Here is a 20,563-nt window from a genome sequence, read left to right on the forward strand (position 1 = left end):
CAGAGGAAGGACTAGCGGACTGACTCCACCTGGGTCTCACCTGCCCCTGGAGCTGGGGGAAGGGGCAATCTTTGTGGAACTCATGAACTCAGAGTGGGGGAAGGTGGGTTCCCAGAGAACAATCCATTTTTGTGACCAACTGATGAAGGCTTGGGTGCTGGACAGGCAACAACACTGATGCCACCCAGTAAACACAGTCTTATGTTTGCGCGTATATAAGTCCATCATTTCACTGATTCCTAGCACCAACTCTGGGAACTGAATCCCCATCTGACAGCAAAGGAAGCAGAAGCTGAGAGCTCAAGTAACTTGCCCAAACAGAGCTGGCCTCAGACCCAGGATTTCTGTGACCCGATCCCAGACTTCTCATTCAACTCATTGTCCCTTCTCTGATGCCCCTTTAATGATCAAGGACATGCTCCGCAGCCTTGCACAGCCTACAACAGATTGCTGGGTGTAGGGCACACATGAAGCAAGCTTCCCAACCAAATTCTGTGACTTCTCCCAGTATCTGAGGACAAGGGGAGGGCAGGGGCACCTGTCTCCTCTGTCACCAAGAACACACCAGGAAAAAAACCTTCATTTTCTGGGACTCATTCTCTATGGATGACACCTGGACTCAGGGCCAGTGGTCTCCAGAATGCCTCCCCCTCCATTAGGAAAGAAGTAAGAGGCCTGGTTCAGCCTCAGGACCTTTGCATTTGTTGCTCCTTCTGCCTGGAATGCTCACCTCCCTTGAATGTGAGCCCTACGAGCGAAGGTCTTTGTGTTATTCACAGCTGGATCTCTTGCCTGACCCATGGACATCAGTAGATGTTTGTTGCATGACTGAACAGTTAAAAATACAAGCTTTGGAATCAGAAGCAGGTATGAGCTTGAGTCATGGCTCCACCATTAATGAGCCGCGTGACCTTCACCTCTCTAAGCCTTGGGTTCCTCTGCTGTGAAGTGCAAATGGAAAACCTATCTTGTGGGTTCTTATGAGGATTAAATAAAGTAAGGCATGTATAGTTGGATGCAATGTGAGCCTCAAGAATTATTTGTGATAAGTGTGGTTGCTTCCAAATAGTATCTGTAATTGTCTTGCCATGAGTTGAAACTCCAGGACATCCGTATAACCGTCCATCCAAAGGATGTTGTAGAAAACAATTTGTGGTCACAGAAAGGGGTTAAAGATATGCAGTCTACTTATTTCATCATTATGGCCATATGCTCATAAAAATGCAAGCAACAAATAAAGCAAAAAATGAAAGTCCGCTATATCTCACAATCACTCAGCCAAATCTCATGCTATGTTAAACGAGAAGGGCAGGTAAAAGATAATATGCCTAGAATAAACTCACTTTAAAAAAAAATCCGTACATATTCATAAAGAAAATGTCCAGAATATTTACAATAAAATGTTAAGGTGTTTGAGGAAAAGAGTAGAGATCATGGGCATTTTTCGCAGTGTTCGTTGGCTTTTCTGTGGTTTCTAATGGCCTCCATCTGACCGTGTATTACTTTTCGCAATCTGACAAAGCCCATATAATGGTCGTTTGACTCTGCCACCCACACCGGCCCCCCTGACTTTCAGGGCTTCTGGCAAAGACCCAGGTGTTCTCTGCTGTCTTAGGCAGCATCACTGGGGCAGGGGGGCTTTGCCAGGGATCCCAGAGTAAGCCCTGGTGCTCAATAAACATTCGAGGGTTAAAGAAAGAGAGAGAAAGAATATGAAAAAGAATAAGGCGGCTGGAGAGGAAAAGGAGTTGGGGGGAGGAAGAAAGGAAGAAAGACTGATCTTTAACAAAGCTCTCAGTCCAACCCTGCACTGCAGGCACTTCTCTTGCTTTACTGCGTCCTATGGAGCAACCCTAAAGAGCGCAGTGGTGGTGGTTCAGTGATAGAAATCTCACCTGGCATGAGGGAGACCCAGATTCGATTCCCGGTCAAAACGCCTCATGCGCAGCCACCACTTATCTGTCAGTGCAGGCTTGAGTGTTGCTATGATGCTGAACAGGTTTCAATGGAGCTTCCATACTAAGACAGACTAGGAAGAAAGGCCTGGCGATCTATTTCTGAAAATCGGCCAGTGAAAACTTTTTGGATCACAATGGTCTGAGCCACAACCGGTCATGCAGATGGCCCAAAACAAGGCAGTGTTTCATTCCATTGTGCATGGGGTCGCTGTAAGCTGGGAGCCGACTCAAAGGCAGCTAACAACAACAACGACATGGAACAGCAGTGATGGGTGCCCTGTGGATCTAGATTGCCAAGAAGAAAACCTTAAAAGTAGCACAAGTTGGGATCTCAGGATACCCTGGGGCATTAGTCAGGATAAAAATTTAAAAAAAAAAAACAACCTCATGCTGGCTAAAGCAAAGATAGGAGTTTATTGTCACTGAAAACCCTGGGGTCCCTGAACTTCAGGCATGGCTGGATCCAGGTGCTCAAACAATGCTTTCCAGAATCTCTCCATCTCTCCAAGGCTCTGTTTGCCTCTGTGCTGGCTTTGCTCTGAGGCAGGTTCTCTCCATGTGGGGCAAAATGACCCAGCAGCAGCTCCAGGCTCACGTCCCAGCAGTTGAGCAACCAGGAGACCCAGGGCTTCTGGCTCCCAGTGGTTCCAGAAAAAGTCACAGGAGGCCCTGATTGGCCCGACTTGGGTTTCCTGCCCACCCCTGAGCTAAGCACTGGAGTCCTAATTGGCCAGTCCTGGGTCACAAGTCCATCCAGCCACGAAGGGGGTGGGGTCAGCCCTCCCAGAATGCAGGGACTGAGAGCCAGGGAGGGCTTGTTCTCACAGGACAATGGAAGGCTGTTGGCAGCGGGCTGCTGGAGTCCTCTCCGCTAGCCGTGTTAAAGGCAGTGCTCCATGGAACACAGAAATGCCCTTTGTCCAGAAAGCTGGATTAATCACAACCCCCTGCCCTCAGCTCTTCCAAAGAGCAGATAAGGGTGGCCCCCACAGGGTGAGGCTGGGGGGAGAGCGTGAGGGGGTGGGGGCAGGGGGAGGTGTGGGGCGGTAGTTGCGAAGAGTTCTGCCTGGTGATCAAGCTTGAGCTGGCTGACATCTTCGTAGGATGGTACCGTGTTTTTTTTTTTTTGATGAAATTATCGGTTTACCTCTGCCCCTCACTTTCCATTGACAGGAAAGATTTCTTAATGGAATCCAGTTTATTGCTACAATCCAAGCTGCGAGGTGAATGATACCGTTTTTCCAGGAGGGGCATGTTAGCTCGGTTGTCAGTGAAGGGGAGGTTGGTGGCTATTTCTGGCAAAGACTGAGGTGGGTTAAAAATTGTGGGGGTGAGGGGTGTCAGGGGCACTTGGAGAGGAAACCTGAGCTGGGCCTCGTAAGTGCCCAGAGGCTGGGGAGAAGGGCTAGTGCTGTGGGTGAGGGAGGGGCCCAAGCAGGGCAGCCCCGCCCCCAGGGTCTGGCAGGGAGCGGCCTCAGCAGCTGGAAGGGGTGCGGGCGGGGCAGGAATGTCCCTCCTCCTGGGCACCTGTCCCCAGACTTGTTGACCTTTGGCCCCATTCCACAAACACTCCCAGAGAGGAAAGCAAGGAGGGTAATGGAAGCTTCCTCATCAGGTTAAAAAAAACAACCTGCTGCCTTCGAGTCGATTCCGACACATAGCGACCCTCTAGGACAGAGTAGAATGTCACATAAGGTTTCCAAGGAGCAGCTGGTGGATTCAAACTGCCGACCTATTCCTTAGCAGCCTTAACGCTTAACCACTGCACCACTAGGGCTCCTCCTTATCAGATACCTGCCCTGAAAATAGGGACGTTAGGAGTGGCGAAAATGGTTAAGCTCTCGGCAACTAACCAAAGGGCTGGTGGTTTGAATCCACCTAGAGGTGCATCGGAAGAAAGACCTGATGATCTGTTTCTGAAAGATCACAGCTGTTGAAAACCCTATGGAGAACAGTTCTACTCTAAAACACATGGGTCGTCACAAGTTGGAATTGACTCAACCACCACTGGTTAACTGTTTTAGTAACTAACTGATGAGAGCTTCCCACGAGCCAGAGGCTGTTCTACATGTCTACAGGTCAGCTCAATTAAACCTCACAACTGTGTGAAATAGGCATGACTATTAGCCCAATTCTACAGATGGGTGATCTGCGGCTCAGAGAGGTGAAGGGACTTGCCTAAGGATGCACAGCCTGTGAGTGATGGTGCCAAGGTCAGCAAATGGACACCTGTAACAACAAGTGGGCTGGGCTCAGAGCCAGGAATGGTCAGGACACATGCGGGGTGAGCCAGAGGTGGAAGGAAGCTCAACTAGCATGAGGAGGCAGGACAAGAATCTGGGAAAGGCAAAACATAATCTGGACTTTGAAGGATCTGTGTGATGTGTGCAGGGAAGGGCTTTCTGGGGGTGGGGGGAAGGGAACAGCATGAGCAAAGGCATAGAGGCAAGTGCATGGGGACCTTTGGAGCGGGGCATCAGCCTGGCATGGGCCTTTGCCAGTGCTTTCTGGGTAATGAGGCCATGTAATCAGTGGGCTGAGGGCACAGCTTCTGTGCCCTAAAAGTGCCCTGAGGCCTGGGATCCTCAGAATTTGCCTGGACAGTCAAGGGGTGGTTGTCCCCTGCCCTCCCCTTGTGTGGTTTTGAGGATTGGGAAGTAAGGTCTGGCAGCCTCAGGCACCAGAGGCAGGACTAGAGGACAAGGAAGAGAAAGCCCCACTCCTCTCAGACCTGCGCTGAGGATCCCGCTGTGGCCTGGGCGGCCGTAGATGGACAGGAAGCCAGCCATTCCTTCCCGTGAGGGGGAGGAGAATGGCCTCTGTGTGAGCCACAACAAAAAGGCTTTTCTGCCAAGTCTGAGGGGGGAGGATGAGGCTGGCTCACCCCCACCCCAGCCTGAAAGAAGGCTCTTTTGGTAGCCTCCTCTCCGAGGCGCAGTCCTGGGGTCTCCTCATGTGGGGAGGGGTAGAAGGAAGTGGGGTCAAGAGGCCACCCCATTCTCCAGCAGCACCACGGTGGAGTGAAGCTATGCTACTGTGTGCCTGTCTGCCTGGGATCTAATCTCAGAGTGGCCATTTCCTAGCTGTGTGACCTTGGCCAAGTCACTTCACCTCTCTGAACTCCACTTTTTTCATCAGTAGAATGTAAACAGGAGCCTTGGTGACACAACGGTTAAGCACTCACTCATCTGTTAAATGAAAGGTTGGTGGTTCAAACCCACCCAACAGCTCTACAGGAGAAAGGCCTGGCGATCTGCTCCCTTAAAGATTACAGCCTAGAAAACCCTATGCGGCAGTTCTACTCTGTCACTTGGGGTCACTATGAGTCAAAATTGGCTTGAAGGGAGCCCTGGTGCAGTAGTGGTTAAGAGCTCAGCTGCTAACCAAAAGGTTGGCAGTTTGAATCCACCAGCTGCTCCTTGGAAACCCTATGGGGCAGTTCTACTATGTCCTATAGGGTCACTATGAGTTGGAATTGACTCGACAGCAACGGGGTTTGGTTTTTTTAAACAACAAAAAGAGCCCTGGTGGCGCAGTGGTTAAGTGTTTAGCTGCTAACCAAAAGACCGTTGGTTTGAACCCACCAGCTGCTCCTCTGGGGAAAGATGTGGCAATCTGCTTCAGTAAAGATCACAGCCTTGGAAATCCTGTGGAGCAGTTCTACTCTGCCCTATAGCGTCGCTATGAGTCAGAATGGACTAGTGGGGTAACAACATAACAATGAAGAATGTAAACGGGGAAGCATGGAGTTGATGGGGGTCATAATCACACATTTAGCATTTGCCAAGTGCCAGGCACTGTCTGCCAGCACCTTACAGTCACCCAGCTCCCCTCATCCTCCCAATAGCCTGTGAGGTAGGTAGGCTCCCCTCCATTTTGTAGATGAGGGAATTGAGGTTGAAGTACTTGCCCAAGGTTAGTCAGTGGCAGTGGCAGAGCTGAAGCCCAGATGTTTTAGACTCTAAAGCTCCAAGCTGTGCAAATGCAGAGAAAAAAAGACTGGAAGGAAACACCAAACTGTCAACACTGGCTGGTAGAATTATGGTGACATGCTTTTCATCTTTTTGTTTATCTGTAATGTCTTACTTTTCCTACTTGGGAATTAGCACCAAAAAAAAAAAAAAAAAAAAAAAAAGATTCTGAGGGATCGGGGGCTGTGAGGGGTCTGAGGTGAATTTAGGTTACAGCCATAATTTTTTCAAACCTATTTCAAGATGCAACTTCCTGTTTAAGAGTGGTGTAGAAGGGTGGGAGGTTAAAGCCCCAGGCTGATTTGGCCTACTCAAGCTGGGGTCTGCTGGGCTCTCTGGGGACGGAGAAGGCAGCGCCAAGCTGCTCTGCCCACCTCTCCTCAGAGACCTCTTTCAGCATATCCTGGCCCCTTGAACCACGTCCCCACAGCCTCTGAGGGAGGAGAAATGGGCTTCCTCAGAAGGGCTGTTCCTTCAGCCACAGGCTTTCTGAGATTGTAACAGAGTTTGGGGGTGGGAAGCTCCTCAGGCAGTTTCCTGAGGAGCTGAGGCCTCTGCCAAGTCACCGCTCTGGCCTTGGCTCTGAGAAAGAGCTCAAGGAGAGAAAGCCTCTCATCCTGTCCCTCCTCCATTGCCCCTCACCTGCCCGATGACCTCTAGGCCAGCCCAGGATTCAGGCAGAAGGCAGGCCTGGGGGTTGGCGGGGGTGGGGCAGGTGCTGGGGCTTCTCCAACAGGAAAGCTGACAAGATGGCATCACCCTGGACCCCCATGCTTACCACAAAGACCCCTGGGTGTGAGGAGCTCACAGGCCATTTCCTAGCTGAGACTGAGAGGCCTTTGGGGCTTCCGAGGGCCAGCATTTCCGAGTCTCCTCAGCCAGGTTTCAACACAAAGAGAGGAAGGGGTGGGATCAAGGGGGACTGGAGCTGGGGAGGGGGTGGGCAGCTGTGGGGCAAGGGTGGGGCCTGGAACAGATTGAAAGACCCTGCCCAAGAAGTTGTGGAGGCTTGGCCTGCCCAGTGGCTGTGGTGGGGTGGGATCCCCAGTCTGGCTGATCACTGCGTGACTGTGGGCCCAGGCCAGTACCAAATAGGCTTGGCCAAGAGGGTAGATGTGGGTCCAAGGCAGATCACCTGGCTCACCAGTCATGCCCAGACCCAAGGGGCACCTCAGTCTCCTGCCCATGCCTGAGGGGGGGCTTTCTGCTTCTTCAAAGATGAAGGGCAGGTCGTGGGTGCCCCCTCACCCTCTGACCAGAGAGCATGGTGAGGGGAACTTGTGGAATCCAAGGTGGCACCGTTCCCATCTCTTTTGTGCCCAGCTCTGGGCTCCTGTCTAGGCCGGGTCTTCAGGCTGCCCAGCAACCAGTCTGGATTGGTGGGAGGGCTGGGTGACCTGGTCTGGCTCTTTCCAACCTCCTACCATGGAGGCTGTGTGGGAATCTGGGTTGCCTCAGTTGATGGCGAACAACTCCTCCACTCCTTCCCTGCCCCACCCCAGCTGGCTGACCCCAGGTCCCGTCTCTCCCTCCTCTGCTCAGCTTAGGATGGTCACCTCTCATCTGCCCCCTAGCCACCTCCAAGGCTCTCCTCCTCATGGGGCCTTATTTCCAAACGCCATTGGGAAGAAGCCCCCACAGAATCAGGTACATAGCCACTTCAGTGTGGAGAGAGTGAGGCCCCTAATCCCAGCCTGGGCTCCACCCTCTGCACCCACTAGCCTCTCCAGCCATGAACGCCAGCCCAGGCTCTTACAAACAAGGCCACATTCGCCGGCTGTACAATTTAATCAGTGCAGATTATTTACAGAACTAAATGGATGGGGGTGGGCACTGAGCCCCCACCACCCCTGGGCTGGCTCTCCGATTCTGCAGTGGTGGGGCGGGAAACTGCTGGACCTGCACTCGAAGCCAGCCCACAAAGCAGCTGCCCTGTGGGAGACACTGGTGGCACCCCCTGTCCCCAAGGGCCTTGGGGATGCTGGGTGCGAATTTGGGACCCAGAAAGCAGAGGGGACAGAGCCGGCTGTACAGTACCGTTTCCCACAGCAACCTTGGCCTTCTGCTGACTTTGGGAAGGAAAAGAGGAAGGAACCATCTTTGCCCTCAGGGGTCAGCCCAAGGAGGGGGTCTCCATGGCCACGACTGGCTCCTTTGGGAGCTCCACAACCTTATCCCAATCTGCATGGGGGTACAAGCTGCTGGCCGTTCCCCACCAGTCTCTCTCCTCCCAGTCCCCCCGGAGGACAGGGAGCTGGAGGGGAGGAACCCCAAGTCTGGTGCATGGTGGGCTGTGGACCTCCACCACCCCAGTCTGGGCACCAGTCACTCCCCCCAATCTCAGGGGGTTAAGACACTGGCAGCTGGAGCCTGATGCTGGTTGAGCTGGGACCCCTGACGACAGGTGTGGGTGGGAACGGGCAGGAGGAAGCCCAGGGAAGAAGCCCAGGTGGGTCAGAGCTCAGAGAAGACAGGGGGCTTGAAGCCAGTCTGGGGGGCTAGGCTGGTGCCACCTCTTGGGGGAGGGGCCTTGGCAGACCCGCTTTGGTCCTTGGTAAGGCAGGCCCAGGGCCCCTTCTCCAGAGAGGGTTGGAGGTGTGGCTCAAGGGATACCTGGGGGTTGCCAGCCCCTCAGCTGGCAGGATAGGGTGGGGTGGGTTTCCTAGGCACAAGGAGCCAGGGTTGCTGGGGCTGTCAAGGTGGGTTGGGAAGGAACCAGGCCTCAACAAGGACTCAGAGGCCAGTGAGTGCTCATCCCATCCCCCTCACCACCTCAGGCCTGGGGCTGCCCCTGGTGAAAAGCTTGTTCTAAGGCGGGGAGAGGCTCAGGTGGGTGGAGACCACGCCAGTCTCCAAAGCAAACTAAGGCCACCATTATGGCCCTGGAGTTCAGGCTGAGGAGGCGCCAGGCCTCCCTCTTCTTCCACACGGGCCTAGGGTGGGAAGAACCTCCACAGCCCTTAGCCCACTCTCCCAACTTGGGCCTTCTGTCCCTTCACTCCTCTGGCTGTGGCCCCCAACCCATAGGCGGGGGCTTCATTCCCTTTCTGGAGCAGAATTACATTTAGAAAACTCTAAATGCTCTGCCCTGAGGGACACAGGGACCACCCCTGCTCAGGAAAGTAAAAACAAATGCTCAATTAATGTGCAAAAAGAAAAAAAAAAAAAAAAAATACCTGGGCATAAATAAACAATGGGGGCAGGGCTGGCGGGGGATGTTTTGAGGGTCCAGAGGAGCTCCTGCTGGGCTACCCGTGGAGCCATGTAGAACCACAGGCTCCGCCATGCCGGGCCCCTAGCACCATGAGGAGCAAGCGGCGGGCGGGGGGGACAGTCAGACCCACTCCTGCAGGGAGCGCTTGCAGTAGAGGAGCATGCGCGGTGCGCCCTTGCGCTGCATCTGCACCAGCGCGTAGGTGAGGCCCAGGATGCAGAGCAGCAGCAGCAGCGGCACCAGCACCATCACGACGTTCACCGTCCGCACCACCTCGTCCATCTGCACCACCACGCGGCTGCCCCCGTCCTCGTCCTCCCCGGTCTCAAAGTCCTCCTCCCCACCGTCTGGGCCAGGCCCCGCCTTCTCCTCGCTGTCACCGCCTGCCCCAGGCTCTGCGCCCCCATCGGGGTTGAAGGGCGGGCGGGCCACGTCAGGCCATCGGGGCCCGGGCTCCACGTGCTCTTGGCAGCCCATGAAGTCCCGCAGGATGGACTTGGGGTAACCGGGCTCCATTCGCAGGCGCTCATTGTCAAACTTCCAGTATTTGGTGCCCTTGTAGAAGTAGGTGTAGGCTGCAGGGGTAAGCCGGGAGGGGAGGGATCAGGCGAGGCCCATCCACCTCCCTCCCCAAAACCCCCCAAGTGGACCAGAATGTGCTGAAGGGGCCCCGACTTTAAAACACCCTCCTTTTCACTTGTCTCTCTGAGCATTTTAAAATTCTCCACTTCCTAATTTACAGGGATCAGGATGAGGCTCAGAGAGGGGCAGGGTTTAGGTCAAGACCAAGACTAGAATCCGGGCTCCCTGGCCACGCAGACAGAGGCTACCATCACAGAAGGTCCAAGCCTCCTGTCCAGTCTGCTGCCTCAGTGGTGAGCCCAGCCCACACCCGTCCCAGGCCTGGCTTTGCCTGATACCAGAGAGGCCAGTGTCTTGCTTGAGGACACACAGCCATCCCACAGCAGACCTGGCGGGGAGCCCGGCCCGGCCTTGGGCAGCGTGCCCACGTTCCATCAACACTGAGGAGGGCCAGGCTGGAATCAAGGCAGGGCGGGGGGATGCCTGTGCTCTGCTGGGCACATGCATTTGGAGCGGCTGCAGGGCGGCATGCTCACACACAGAGCCCGTGGGACAAACTGGAGCACTGGCAAATGAAGGATCGCCCTGAGACTGAGAACCACAGACCCTGCTGGAGAAATGCAACAGAGCCACCGCTACCTGTCGCTGTGTCACAATGTCGAGTAAGATTGGGCCTTCCTTCTAGGCAGGTAGGTGGATACGCTGAAGTCTCCCCCTACCCATCTCTGAGCCAGGCTCATCTACAGGGCTCTCCATCCACCCCCTCAGGCTTAGGGCTCCCTGAGGGCTGCCCAGAGGGTGGCTCGGGACACAGGCTGACCTGGGCTGGAATCCTGGCTCCACTACTTCCTAGTGGCTGTGGGATTTGGGGTAAGTTACTCAAGCTCTCTGGCTTAGTTTGCCCATCTGCAAAATGGGACCATAACTATATAGGCAGGGCCAGGAGAGGCCATGCTCAGGACGCTCCCAGCCCAGAGCCTGACACAGATGTGTCCTTCCTAAGAGCCAGTGCAACACTGGGTGACCTCAGGCAAGCCTTCCTGTCCCCTTGTTGAGTGTGTGTGGGGGGCATGGTAAGTCCTGGGCAAACTGGTACCTGCATCGTTGCTTAGGAAGGCCCCTTTGGGGGAGGCAGGGATCCCCTGCCAAACACTGATGGGCTTGGGGTAGCCAGGGTCTCCATGCTGCGTCTCCTCATTGAAGCGCCAGTACCTGTGACCAAAAGCACGCAGCTGTGGACCGGAGTCCCTGCTTGGGCCCAGTGCCCATTCTCCAGAGGTAGTGGGTTCTTCCTGGGGAGGCCTGAGGATGAGGGGGCCCTGTGGGGGCCTGGTCCCTTTAGGGGGAAGGAGCATGCTGTCTACCTGTCCTCTTGGAAAAAGAAGGTGTGGCCCGTGGGCTCCCACCAGATGGCCGTGTCGATGCGGTCGTAGGGGATGCCCAGCCCATAGCTGGTTAGCGGCTGGGGATAGCCAGGTTCCAGGTTTGCTTCTCGGAAGAGCCAGTAGCGGTCACCTGGGGGGAAAAGCGGAAGATGGTATAAGGACAGATCTGGGGCTGAGGGGTCTGTGTGGGAAGGGGCACAGGGAAAGCTAGTCTGGGCCCACCAATCCATTCTCATCCACTGCCACACTGACCACATACACACACATCCCTGTACACATGACACTGATATCCACACACTCAACGAAGACATTCAAATCAACTCACTTCTGCATCACACACACTTGGTACTCAGAGGCACCTGTGACACACTCATTTACATGCATGCAAGACATCTGCTCACATCTGTTCACACACACATACACACTCAGTCACACTATATCCAGGCCTTTGTTCCCAGGTGAACGTGCTCCCTCCCACTCACAGTTCTTGTACAGAGAAAGAAGAGAGGGAGCCCCACCTGGCCCCTGTATCTGGGGACTGTGTCCCTAGGGCTTCCCACTGTCAGTGTGGGCACAGCCCTGTCCTCAGCATGCTCCTTCCTCAATGAGGCTCAGGCCAGCAGGGCTGGGGACACAGCCGACGGATCAGAAGTGCTGCCCGCAAGGCCTTCCCCAGGGAGGCAGGGTGGGTAGTAGGGGACTCTGTGGTCTCTGTCCCAGAGTGGGATCAGAAGACCTATTTTCATGAGGAGGGGGCTGCTGGGGAAGCCAGGATAAGGTGGAAACAGGAGGCCCAAGTGTCAAGGGTGGAGGGAAATGAGGCAGGGCCCCTGGGCTCAGAAGAGGGACAGACATGTGCCCCATCAGAGCAGCCTCTGGCCTCTGGGGTCCCAGGTGGTCCCCAGCCCCCTGGTCTCTCCAGTCCTGTGTAGCCCACAGTGGGGGGACAGGAGCCAGCAGGCATCTAAGACATGCACTGCAGCCTTCCTCCATCAGGCCAGCTAGTCAGAGGGCAGGCCAGAGGGCGGGCCAGGAAGGCTGCCCACCCCTGCCCCAGCTTACCCTTGAAGAAGACAAAACGCCCATCCTGGCGCTCATAGGCAGCACTGATGTCACCAGGCAGGCCACGCCAGAAGTGCCCGATGGGCATGGGGTAGTTGTCCAGGACACGGTTGTGCCGGACCCGCCAGAACCAGCGGCCCTGTGGAGAGGCTTGGTGTGAGTGGGCAGGGCCGTCCTCAACCAGCCCCTTCCCACTCAGGGAGGGCCCACGGAGGCCACTGAGGTGCTGAGGGAGGGGCTTGGAGAGCCAGGGCTGCACCAGGGAGGGCCAGGCCAGGGAGAGGCACCGGGGCTTGCAGTGGGACTCTGGGCCAGCCCCTCGTCCTCTTGGGCAGGGCAAGGCTTCGAGAGGGTTGGTGGGTGGTTTCCCGCCTGAGCTGGGCCGAGGGGCTAGGGAGGCAGGAGGAGGAGCCAGGGCCAGACCTTGAACACGAACATCTCCCCACGCAGCACGGCAACCGTGTCAAAGTCCCCGTCACAGATGTTGGGGCCGTACTGGTCTGGCCGCTCCGTAGCTCGGGGCTGGACAGGGGGAGCTGGCTTTGGGGGCCGGTCTGGCTTCCCTCCTGGGGGTGGGGGCCGAGGGGGCCGGTGGTCTGGCCGGCCTGGCCGCCGGGGTGTCACAGTGGGGAGGGGCTGGGTGGGCTGTGGCTGACCATCTGGGGTGCCTGTGGGTGAAAGCAGGAGGTGAGGGGGCAGCCCCGGAACCTGGCCAGGTTCTCCTACACAGAACCCTGGTACCCAGGGGGCCACCAACCTGGAGAGACCTGTGTAGCTGCACCCAGGTGAGAGGCCCTGTCTGTCCACAGGCACCTCCCCCTTCTGCCATCATCCTCAGGAGGACTGGATCCTCTTTCATACAGCCCCCTCCCACCTCCCCACACTGGGCTTGGGTCACTGCACCCCTGAGGCTGCCCTGCCTCCACTTCCCTTTGGGGACATTCCCCTCAGGAGGCTCCAGGAAGCAGGGGACATGCAGTGCACAGAGCACGGCTCCGGCAGCTGACACCTTGAACTCTGCCAGGTGCCCATTCATCACTGGGCTGCTGGGAGATGCACTGAGGGGGGCGTCTGTCCAGGCGCAGCCAGGCAGGTGCTGCCAGCACAGAGGAGGGGCCCAGCAAGGGCATGCGACTGCCCCCCAGAGCCCTCAATGCTGGAGGCTTTCTCGGGTGGGGCCTGGGTGGGGTTCACCTGCCCCAAAGCCACTGGGAAATGATAAAGCAACAACACTCAGCCAAGAGCCCATGACAGGTGTGGGCTGGGAGAGACACAGAGAGAAGATGGGGTCCTGGGACCCCTGGGACACCCTTGGTCTAATAAGAATATCGCTGAGGAGGAAAAGAGGGTCCCACATGTCCCCTCGAGGGCTTCTCCCGGGAGCTACGGTCAGGGCTCTGGGTGAGGGCCAGGCCCTAGAGTTGGCCTGGGCTTGATTTCCAGCACCACCATCTACTCACCGTGTGATGTGGGCAAGTCTGGGCCTCAGTTTCCTCATCTACAAAATGGGATAGTGACAGTACCTATGCCGTGTAAGGCTGGGAGGGGATTAGCTGGGAGCAGCGTGCAAAGCTCGCTGGCCATGGCTGTGCCGCCCCCTCACCATAGAGCTGCTGGATGCCCCGGAGGTCGTCCTCGGGCAGCTGGAAGTTGTCTGTGTCCATCCACTGGTAGAAAGGCGCCATGATGGCGCTAGGATTGCTCGAGTGCTCCAGCCCCAATGCGTGGCCCAGCTCATGCACTGCCACCAGGAAGAGGCTGTTCCCTGCAGAGGGGGCAGTCAGCATGGTCAGCTCTGGCCCATCCTGGGGACCTGGCCACCCCAAAGACCCTCCAGGCTAAGGCTGCCAGAGAGCCTGCCCTTGCTTCACTCTTGGAAGTGGCTGAGCTGCTCTCACTTCTGGGCCTCAATTTCCCCATCTGATAAATGGGTACAATGATCCTTTCCCTTTTCTACCGCCCCCTGCAGATTGTGGGAGAACAGACTGAAGCCCAGTGTCAGTGCTCCAGAGAATCGCACAGGGCAAGCTCTCCTCTCCCAGCCCTGCGGTTGCTGAAGCCGCCCAGCTCCAGTGCTGCCTCCCCTGTCCCTGCCCCTGCCCTGGCCAGCTGTCCTCACCATGCAGGTCAGTGCTGGAGAAGGTCCAGGGCTCATCTGCATCGAAATGGGTGTCCCCGCCCAGGCCGGGGCCGGGGAAATAGGCATGTGCCAGAAAGCCGCCCGTGCCATCAAATGGTGAGCTGTCGCCATGGAAGCCGGAGGCAAAGAGTACCATGATGTCGGCCTCCTTCTGCCGCCGCAGCCGGATGTCCTCATAGGGCACCTCCTGGAAGAGCAGGGGCGTGGCCTGCTCCCACACACGGAAGGCCCTGCGCACTGCCTCCAGTGAGTGGTACCAGCCCAGCTTCTCTGTGTAGTTCTGGATGCTGCAGGTGGATGGGGAGACATGTGAGTGAGCCAGGGCCTGGGGACTACCGTCCAGGGCCACGGCATCCACTGGGCTGGGGACAAGGGACACAACGTTCCCAAGGAGAGTGCACGTAAGATATGAGGTGATGCATGGACAAACCAGTTGCCATCATGTTGACTCCAACTCATGGCAACCCCGTGTGTGTCAGAGTAGAACTGTGCTCCATAGGGTTTTCAATGGCTGTGACCTTTCGGAAGTGGATCACCAGGCCTTTCTTCTGAGTTGCCTCTGGGTGGACTTGAACTGCCAACCTTTTGGTTAGTAGCTGAGCACCTAACTGTTTGCACCACCAAGGTGGCCTGCTGCATGAACAACGCCCATCAATATCAACTGTTAGTGACTTAGATGTGATTTTGAAAAACAGAACAAGCATGTCAAACAGTTCATTCAGATGTCACTAAATAAGATTGTACTGTGGCAAATGCACCCATTTTAAGAAAGATGTTAAGTAAATAAAAGTACAGGTGATTATGTGGCCTAGGGAAAGTTCTAGAAAGTGGGATGCAAAAGGCTGAGGTTTGGGAAACACAGGCCAAGCAGTTCTAAGTGTTGGGTTTCAGGGTGAGGCAGGCCTGAGTTCAAGTCCTGGTTCTAACATTATCTGTGTGACCTTGGGCAAGTGACTTGACTCTGAACTCCAGCTTCTTCATCTGTAAAATGGAGGAAAGGTAGGGAGTGCTTTCTTCATGGAGTCCCCGGGAGGACTAAATGAAATCACTCATGTAGAACACGAGGCACAGAGCCTGGCACATGGCAACAGTGAGATGAGTTATTATCCATGTTAATAACATTAAGCTTCTGTGCACTGGGCAGATTTCCATTAACTGTGATGGGCATGTTTTGGCTGGTTGAACCATTAATTCACTCTGGGGCCTGAAGTCTAAGTGACTGCTGGAGCTGCTTTTCCTTGGGGAGATGTAGCTCCGGATAGAGCCGTCGTCGTTGTCTTCTCATGGCTGGACAAGGGGGGAGGGGGAAGGGGGAGGGAGGAGGATCTCTTGCCCAAGGACTCAGCAGAATGGAGAAGGGTGCCTGAAACCAGGGTTTTTGCAGGTAATAGCTGTCTGCCCACCTGGCGGATGCCTGGATACTTATAGCCCTCCCTCCAGTCCTTCGCAAATGCCTGAAGCCAGGAGTCCCTGGGTTGCGCAAATGGTTAAGAGCTCGACTATGCTCAACCCCGAAAGGCTGGTGGTTTGAAGCTACCCAGAGGTACCTCAGAAGACAGGCCTGGCAATCTGCTTCCAAAAGGTCACAGCCTTGAAAACCCTATGCAGCAGTTCTACCCTGCACACAGGGGGTCACCGTGAATCAAAATCAGCTCAACAGCAACTACAACGTAACAACTATGCCTTAAACTGTGCTTTAAAAAAATGCCTGAAGCCCCTTCCCCTGTACCGCGAGGACAGCGCAGAACTCCATCCTGCCTAGAGGAGCCCAGCCGCGGGCTGCTGGGGGTAGGGATGGGCAGAGAGGAAGCCTCTAGAAGGCTCCCCGACCTTCTCCAGAGGGAGAGACTGCGTAGGGTGAGGGGCCGACTTCCTTAGTGTGGGAGCTCCGCTGGCCACCCTGGGGTGCGCTGCTGGGAAAGGAAGCCTTCCAGACAACATGGCTGGGAGCTGGAGCCTCAGCCCAGCTGGGGAGGGGGTGGGAGGCTCTGGGGATGCCCCACCCTGGGCAGCTGGGCCCCTACCTGAAGGTCAGGTGGTGGGTGTTCCACTTCCTCCCGGTGAGGGCATAGCGCTTCCGCCGCCGCCGCAGGTTGGCCTTCACACGCACCCCAAACTGGTCCGGCACCCCACAGCGAGGCCGCTTCATCCACCTGGGTCACGGGCATGGGGGGCTGAGCAGAGAGCCTCCCCTCGACACCCTTGCCCACTTTGGCTCTGCCTCTTCCAGGTAGTCCCCTTTCTACTCCCCACCTGACCCTGCCTCTGGCCTTGGAGCTCCCCTCATATGGGTGTGGTGGGGAAACTTGCTAAGCTTAGACTTCCTCATCTGTAAAATGGATACAGCAATTCCATACTGGGAGATGAAGTGTCCAGCAGTGGCTCAGTAAAGGTGAGGTCCTTCTCACAGTATTATCCAGGAATAGGGATTTTTCCTGAGGTTTCAGGTCCTTGATACATTATACTCTGTGAGTCCTTATTAAGGATGTGAGGAGTCCCATCACCTGTTAGATTCAGAACAAGCTTGGCTAGGCTGTCCCGCCAGGACACGCATGCTGCACCTCCCCACTGCCGTGACTATGACAGACGTTACTAATCAATCACTGTGCTCTTTCCTGCCACGACTGGATTCTGCCTTGGGAGCTTTCTCCTAAGGCTGCAGGCAGCCACTACCAATCAATCAGCATTGGCACAGAGGACCAAACCATTTGCTCTCTATTATCTAGGCCATTCTTTTGTGGGATTTCCATATGCCAAGCCCAGGGCAGGTGCCAGTGGGGTCCTGGAGGGGCCTGATGGCAGGACTCACGCCTTGGTCTCTTCATCAAGCACGCCGGTGACAGGGATCCCATAGAAGCGCTGCATCTCAGCAAGGGCTGAGGCCAGGATCTGGGCGGAGCGCATGGTAGACATGTGGCGGCTGGGCTGTGGTAAGTAGCCATAGAGCCGCAGCCAGTTCTGCAAAGGAGAAGCCGCAACTCAGTGTTGGCAAGACCTGATACCTCCCAACGTACAGTCTGCATTGGACCATTTCTCACCGCCTCCAGCACCATCACCCTCTCCGAACTGCATGACCACATGGGCCTCTCAACTGCTCTGCTTGTTTCCACCACCCCTAGAGGCTACTTTCACACAAGAACCAGAACAAAGGGCCTTTAAAGTCCGATCTGGTCAGTCTGCTGCTTAGAACCCTCCAATGGCTTCCCATCTCAGAGTAAAAGCCAACTCTTACAGGAGCTACAGGGCCCTCATCATCTGACCTCACTCCTTCCATCCAGCCCCAGTCAGGCACACTCCTGCCTCAGGGCCTTTGCACTTGCTGTTCTTGCTGCCTGGAGTGCTCTCCCACAGACATATGTATGGCTCCTGCCCTCATCTGCTTCAGCTCTTTGCTTCAACCTCATCTTATCTAAGAGGCTTTCTCTTGACAACTATGTTTAAAAAAAAAAAAAAAAAAAAAAAAGGCCCCTCCTGGCTACCCTGCACTCCCTCTCTCTTTCCCTGAACTTATCACCTGCTGCACCTGGGTGGTATAAACGGTTTGCCGCTAACCAAAAGGTCGGCGGTTCAAACCCACCCAGTGATACTGTGGAAGAAAGCCCTGACCATCTGCTTCTGTAAAAGATTATGGTCAAGAAAACCCTATGGAGCAGTTCTACTCTGTCACATGGGGTCGTCATGAATTGGAATCAACTCGACAGCAATGTTTTTGTTTTAAATTTTTTTATTATGGGGGCATTGGCTGTTCAGTGGTAGAATTCTCACCTTCCATGCAGGAGATATGGGTTCAGTTCCTGGCCAATGCACCTCATGTACAGCCACCACCCATCTGTCACAGGTTTCAGCAGAACTTCCAGACTCAGACAGACTAGAAAGAAAGGCTTGGCGATCTACTTCTGAAAATCAGCCCATGAAAACCCTGTGGATCACAACGGTCTGATCTTCGACCAATCAAGAGAATGAGGCAGGAGCGGGCAGTGTTTTGTTCTACTGTGCGTGGGGTTGCCATGAGTTGGGGGCCGACTCCACAGCAGCTAACAACATTTCACTATTGTTTGTTTGCCCCCATTAGAACAAAAGCCGTCTCCACCAGGGTGGTGCAGAGTCGCTGTGCTTATTACTGCACTGGCTTCTCAGGGTGGGCCACCTACTGCTCCAATCAGACTGCTGGGGACCCCAGAGGGACACCAGAGGGCTCAGAGCCTCTTGAGGCCCCATCGAGTAGGAAAATCAGCCCCTTGGTGCTGCTCCCCCATGGGCTGTAAGCCCCCAGGAAGGAGAACAGACTGATTCGGGCAGCCCAGCCCAAGAGCGTGGGACGGGAGGCATGAAGTCCAGTCCCTGCTCTGCCACAAACGCATTCCCCTCTTAGAGCCTCAATTGCCTCATCTGGGAAGTTTGCGGGGGGTGGCGTGGGGGTGATGGTGGTGATTGAGGGAGCTAGCCTTAGGGAAAGCACCACAATGAGTGTGCTGTCCCCTTCCAGAGCTTGATGGACAAGTCTTCCCACCCACCCACCCGTACGTCCATCCATCCACACACCCACCCATCCACACACCCACCCATCCATCCTGCCAAATCTTTTCTGAGCACCCTCTGTGCCAGACACCATGCCAGCTGGTATTGCGGGGACCATGCTGAGGCATCTTGACCTCCAAGGACTTACAGCCTCCCTGGGGAGAGCCTGTGTACCCACAGTGTGGAATTCACACATTGTGAGTCTGTGAGCTGACATGACTTGTGATCACAGCAGAGGGTGGGATTCTTCTCAGGGCTCCAACAAGCCACGTGGAGCCGTGGTATGAAAGGGCACTCTGCCCTGCCCACCTCACACCCTCAAGGCCACGAGAGCATGGTGACGACTGGGTGGGAGGCTGGTGAGCACGGGCCAGGAGCTGCTGTGGGCCTTGGCCATGTTGAAGTGTGTCCTTTGAACCTTTCCTTGCTGACCCTGGGTCTCTGGGGGCTTACTCTAAGGGGCCCCAGAATGCCAAGGCTGCATACCAAGGGTCCACAAGCCAGGACAATGGAAGGACATGGTGGCTGCTCTGGTTGGCCGGCCATGGCCACATATCTATCTGCCACCAACATCACATCCAACTCCTTGCGTACCTGCTCCATCAGTGCCATCCGAGAGCCCAGCCCTGGCACCCAGCCAGACCCCCAGTGTGGCCAGCCAAGCCTGCAGCGCCCAGGCTGCTGATGCAGGGAGCAGCTGCTGAGCCAAGGAGGGCAGGGCAGAGAAACTGCCAGATTGGAGCCCGATGCCCAGTCACAGCTGTCAGGCCTCTCGGGACACTGGGAAACAGCCACAGCACAATGAGGCAGAGACACGGAGCTGAGAAACAACCATCAGCTCTGGTGACAGACAGGGCTGGGGACAAATCTCAGGCCAGCCATTTCCAAGGTTTGACTGCAGGCACAGCCAGCCTCCCTGTGCCTCAGTCCATCATCAGCACAACGGGGCTGTGTTAGGACCTGCCTTCTCTCACGGGCTTCTGTGAGGATTACATGGGAAAATCCACACTAGCTTGGCACTGCTGTGCAGGGAAAAACCCAAAACCAGACCTGCTGCCATTGAGTCAACTCCAACTCATGGTGACCCCACGTGTTACAGAGTAGAAGTGCTCCATAGGGTTTTCTTGGCTGTAATCTTTACTGAAGCAGATTGCCAGGCCTTTCTTCCACAGTGCCGCTGGGTGGGTTCAAACCACCAATCTTTAGGTTAGCAGTCGAGCACAAACCATTTGCACCACCCAGGGAGCTTTGGGCAGGAAAAGTGCCCAATAAATGTATTATTAATGATGACTTTGGTGAGGAAGGCAGACAGAGATAGGGACTTGCTGTCCCAGGACAGGCAGCTTTTGCCTCTACCAGCAGGGGTGCAGGGCCCAGGCTTCACACCACTAGCAACTGGCCAGGTCCAGCAGGACCTGAGTGCTGACAGCCTCAGGTGAGGCCAGGGCCCATGGCTCCCTCACCAACCCTCCCAACCTCTCTGGCCCAGGCCTCCTTCCCTCAGCTCCTTGATGCCAGCAACATCATGGGGACTTTCCATGTTCTTCCCAGGAAGGGAAACCTCGCCACTGAAGCCCCTGTGGGTGTTGGGTATGGGGGGGGGGGTCTACTGAAGGGGGTTGGGAGTCCATCACCCTTCACGGAAACGGTTTTCCTAAAGCCGCTTGGAGAGACCCAGAAGGTGAGGCCATGATGCTTAGCCAGCTCCAACAGGCAAAAGGAATCCAGCGGTG

The 20,563-nt window shown here is 55.7% G+C and overlaps 1 protein-coding gene across 1 annotated transcript in view; it reads right to left on the bottom strand.

Annotated features, from left to right (window-relative positions):
* Nucleotides 1-9,086: 9,086 nt before the first annotated feature.
* MMP15 (matrix metallopeptidase 15) overlaps nt 9,087-20,563 on the bottom strand; it is a 20,395-nt gene continuing 8,918 nt past the window's right edge. The window contains exons 2-10 of the mRNA XM_004371539.1: nt 17,122-17,270; nt 16,337-16,465; nt 14,292-14,599; nt 13,776-13,937; nt 12,596-12,840; nt 12,173-12,311; nt 11,090-11,240; nt 10,822-10,937; nt 9,087-9,718 (exon numbers count right to left, since the gene is read on the bottom strand). Of these exons, the coding sequence (XP_004371596.1) occupies nt 9,264-9,718; nt 10,822-10,937; nt 11,090-11,240; nt 12,173-12,311; nt 12,596-12,840; nt 13,776-13,937; nt 14,292-14,599; nt 16,337-16,465; nt 17,122-17,270 (1,854 nt within the window). The 3' untranslated portion in view covers nt 9,087-9,263. The remainder of the gene's footprint in view (nt 9,719-10,821; nt 10,938-11,089; nt 11,241-12,172; nt 12,312-12,595; nt 12,841-13,775; nt 13,938-14,291; nt 14,600-16,336; nt 16,466-17,121; nt 17,271-20,563) is intronic.

The sequence above is a fragment of the Trichechus manatus genome, unplaced genomic scaffold, assembly GCF_000243295.1.
Source record: "Trichechus manatus latirostris isolate Lorelei unplaced genomic scaffold, TriManLat1.0 scaffold00014, whole genome shotgun sequence".
Taxonomy (NCBI): domain Eukaryota; kingdom Metazoa; phylum Chordata; class Mammalia; order Sirenia; family Trichechidae; genus Trichechus; species Trichechus manatus.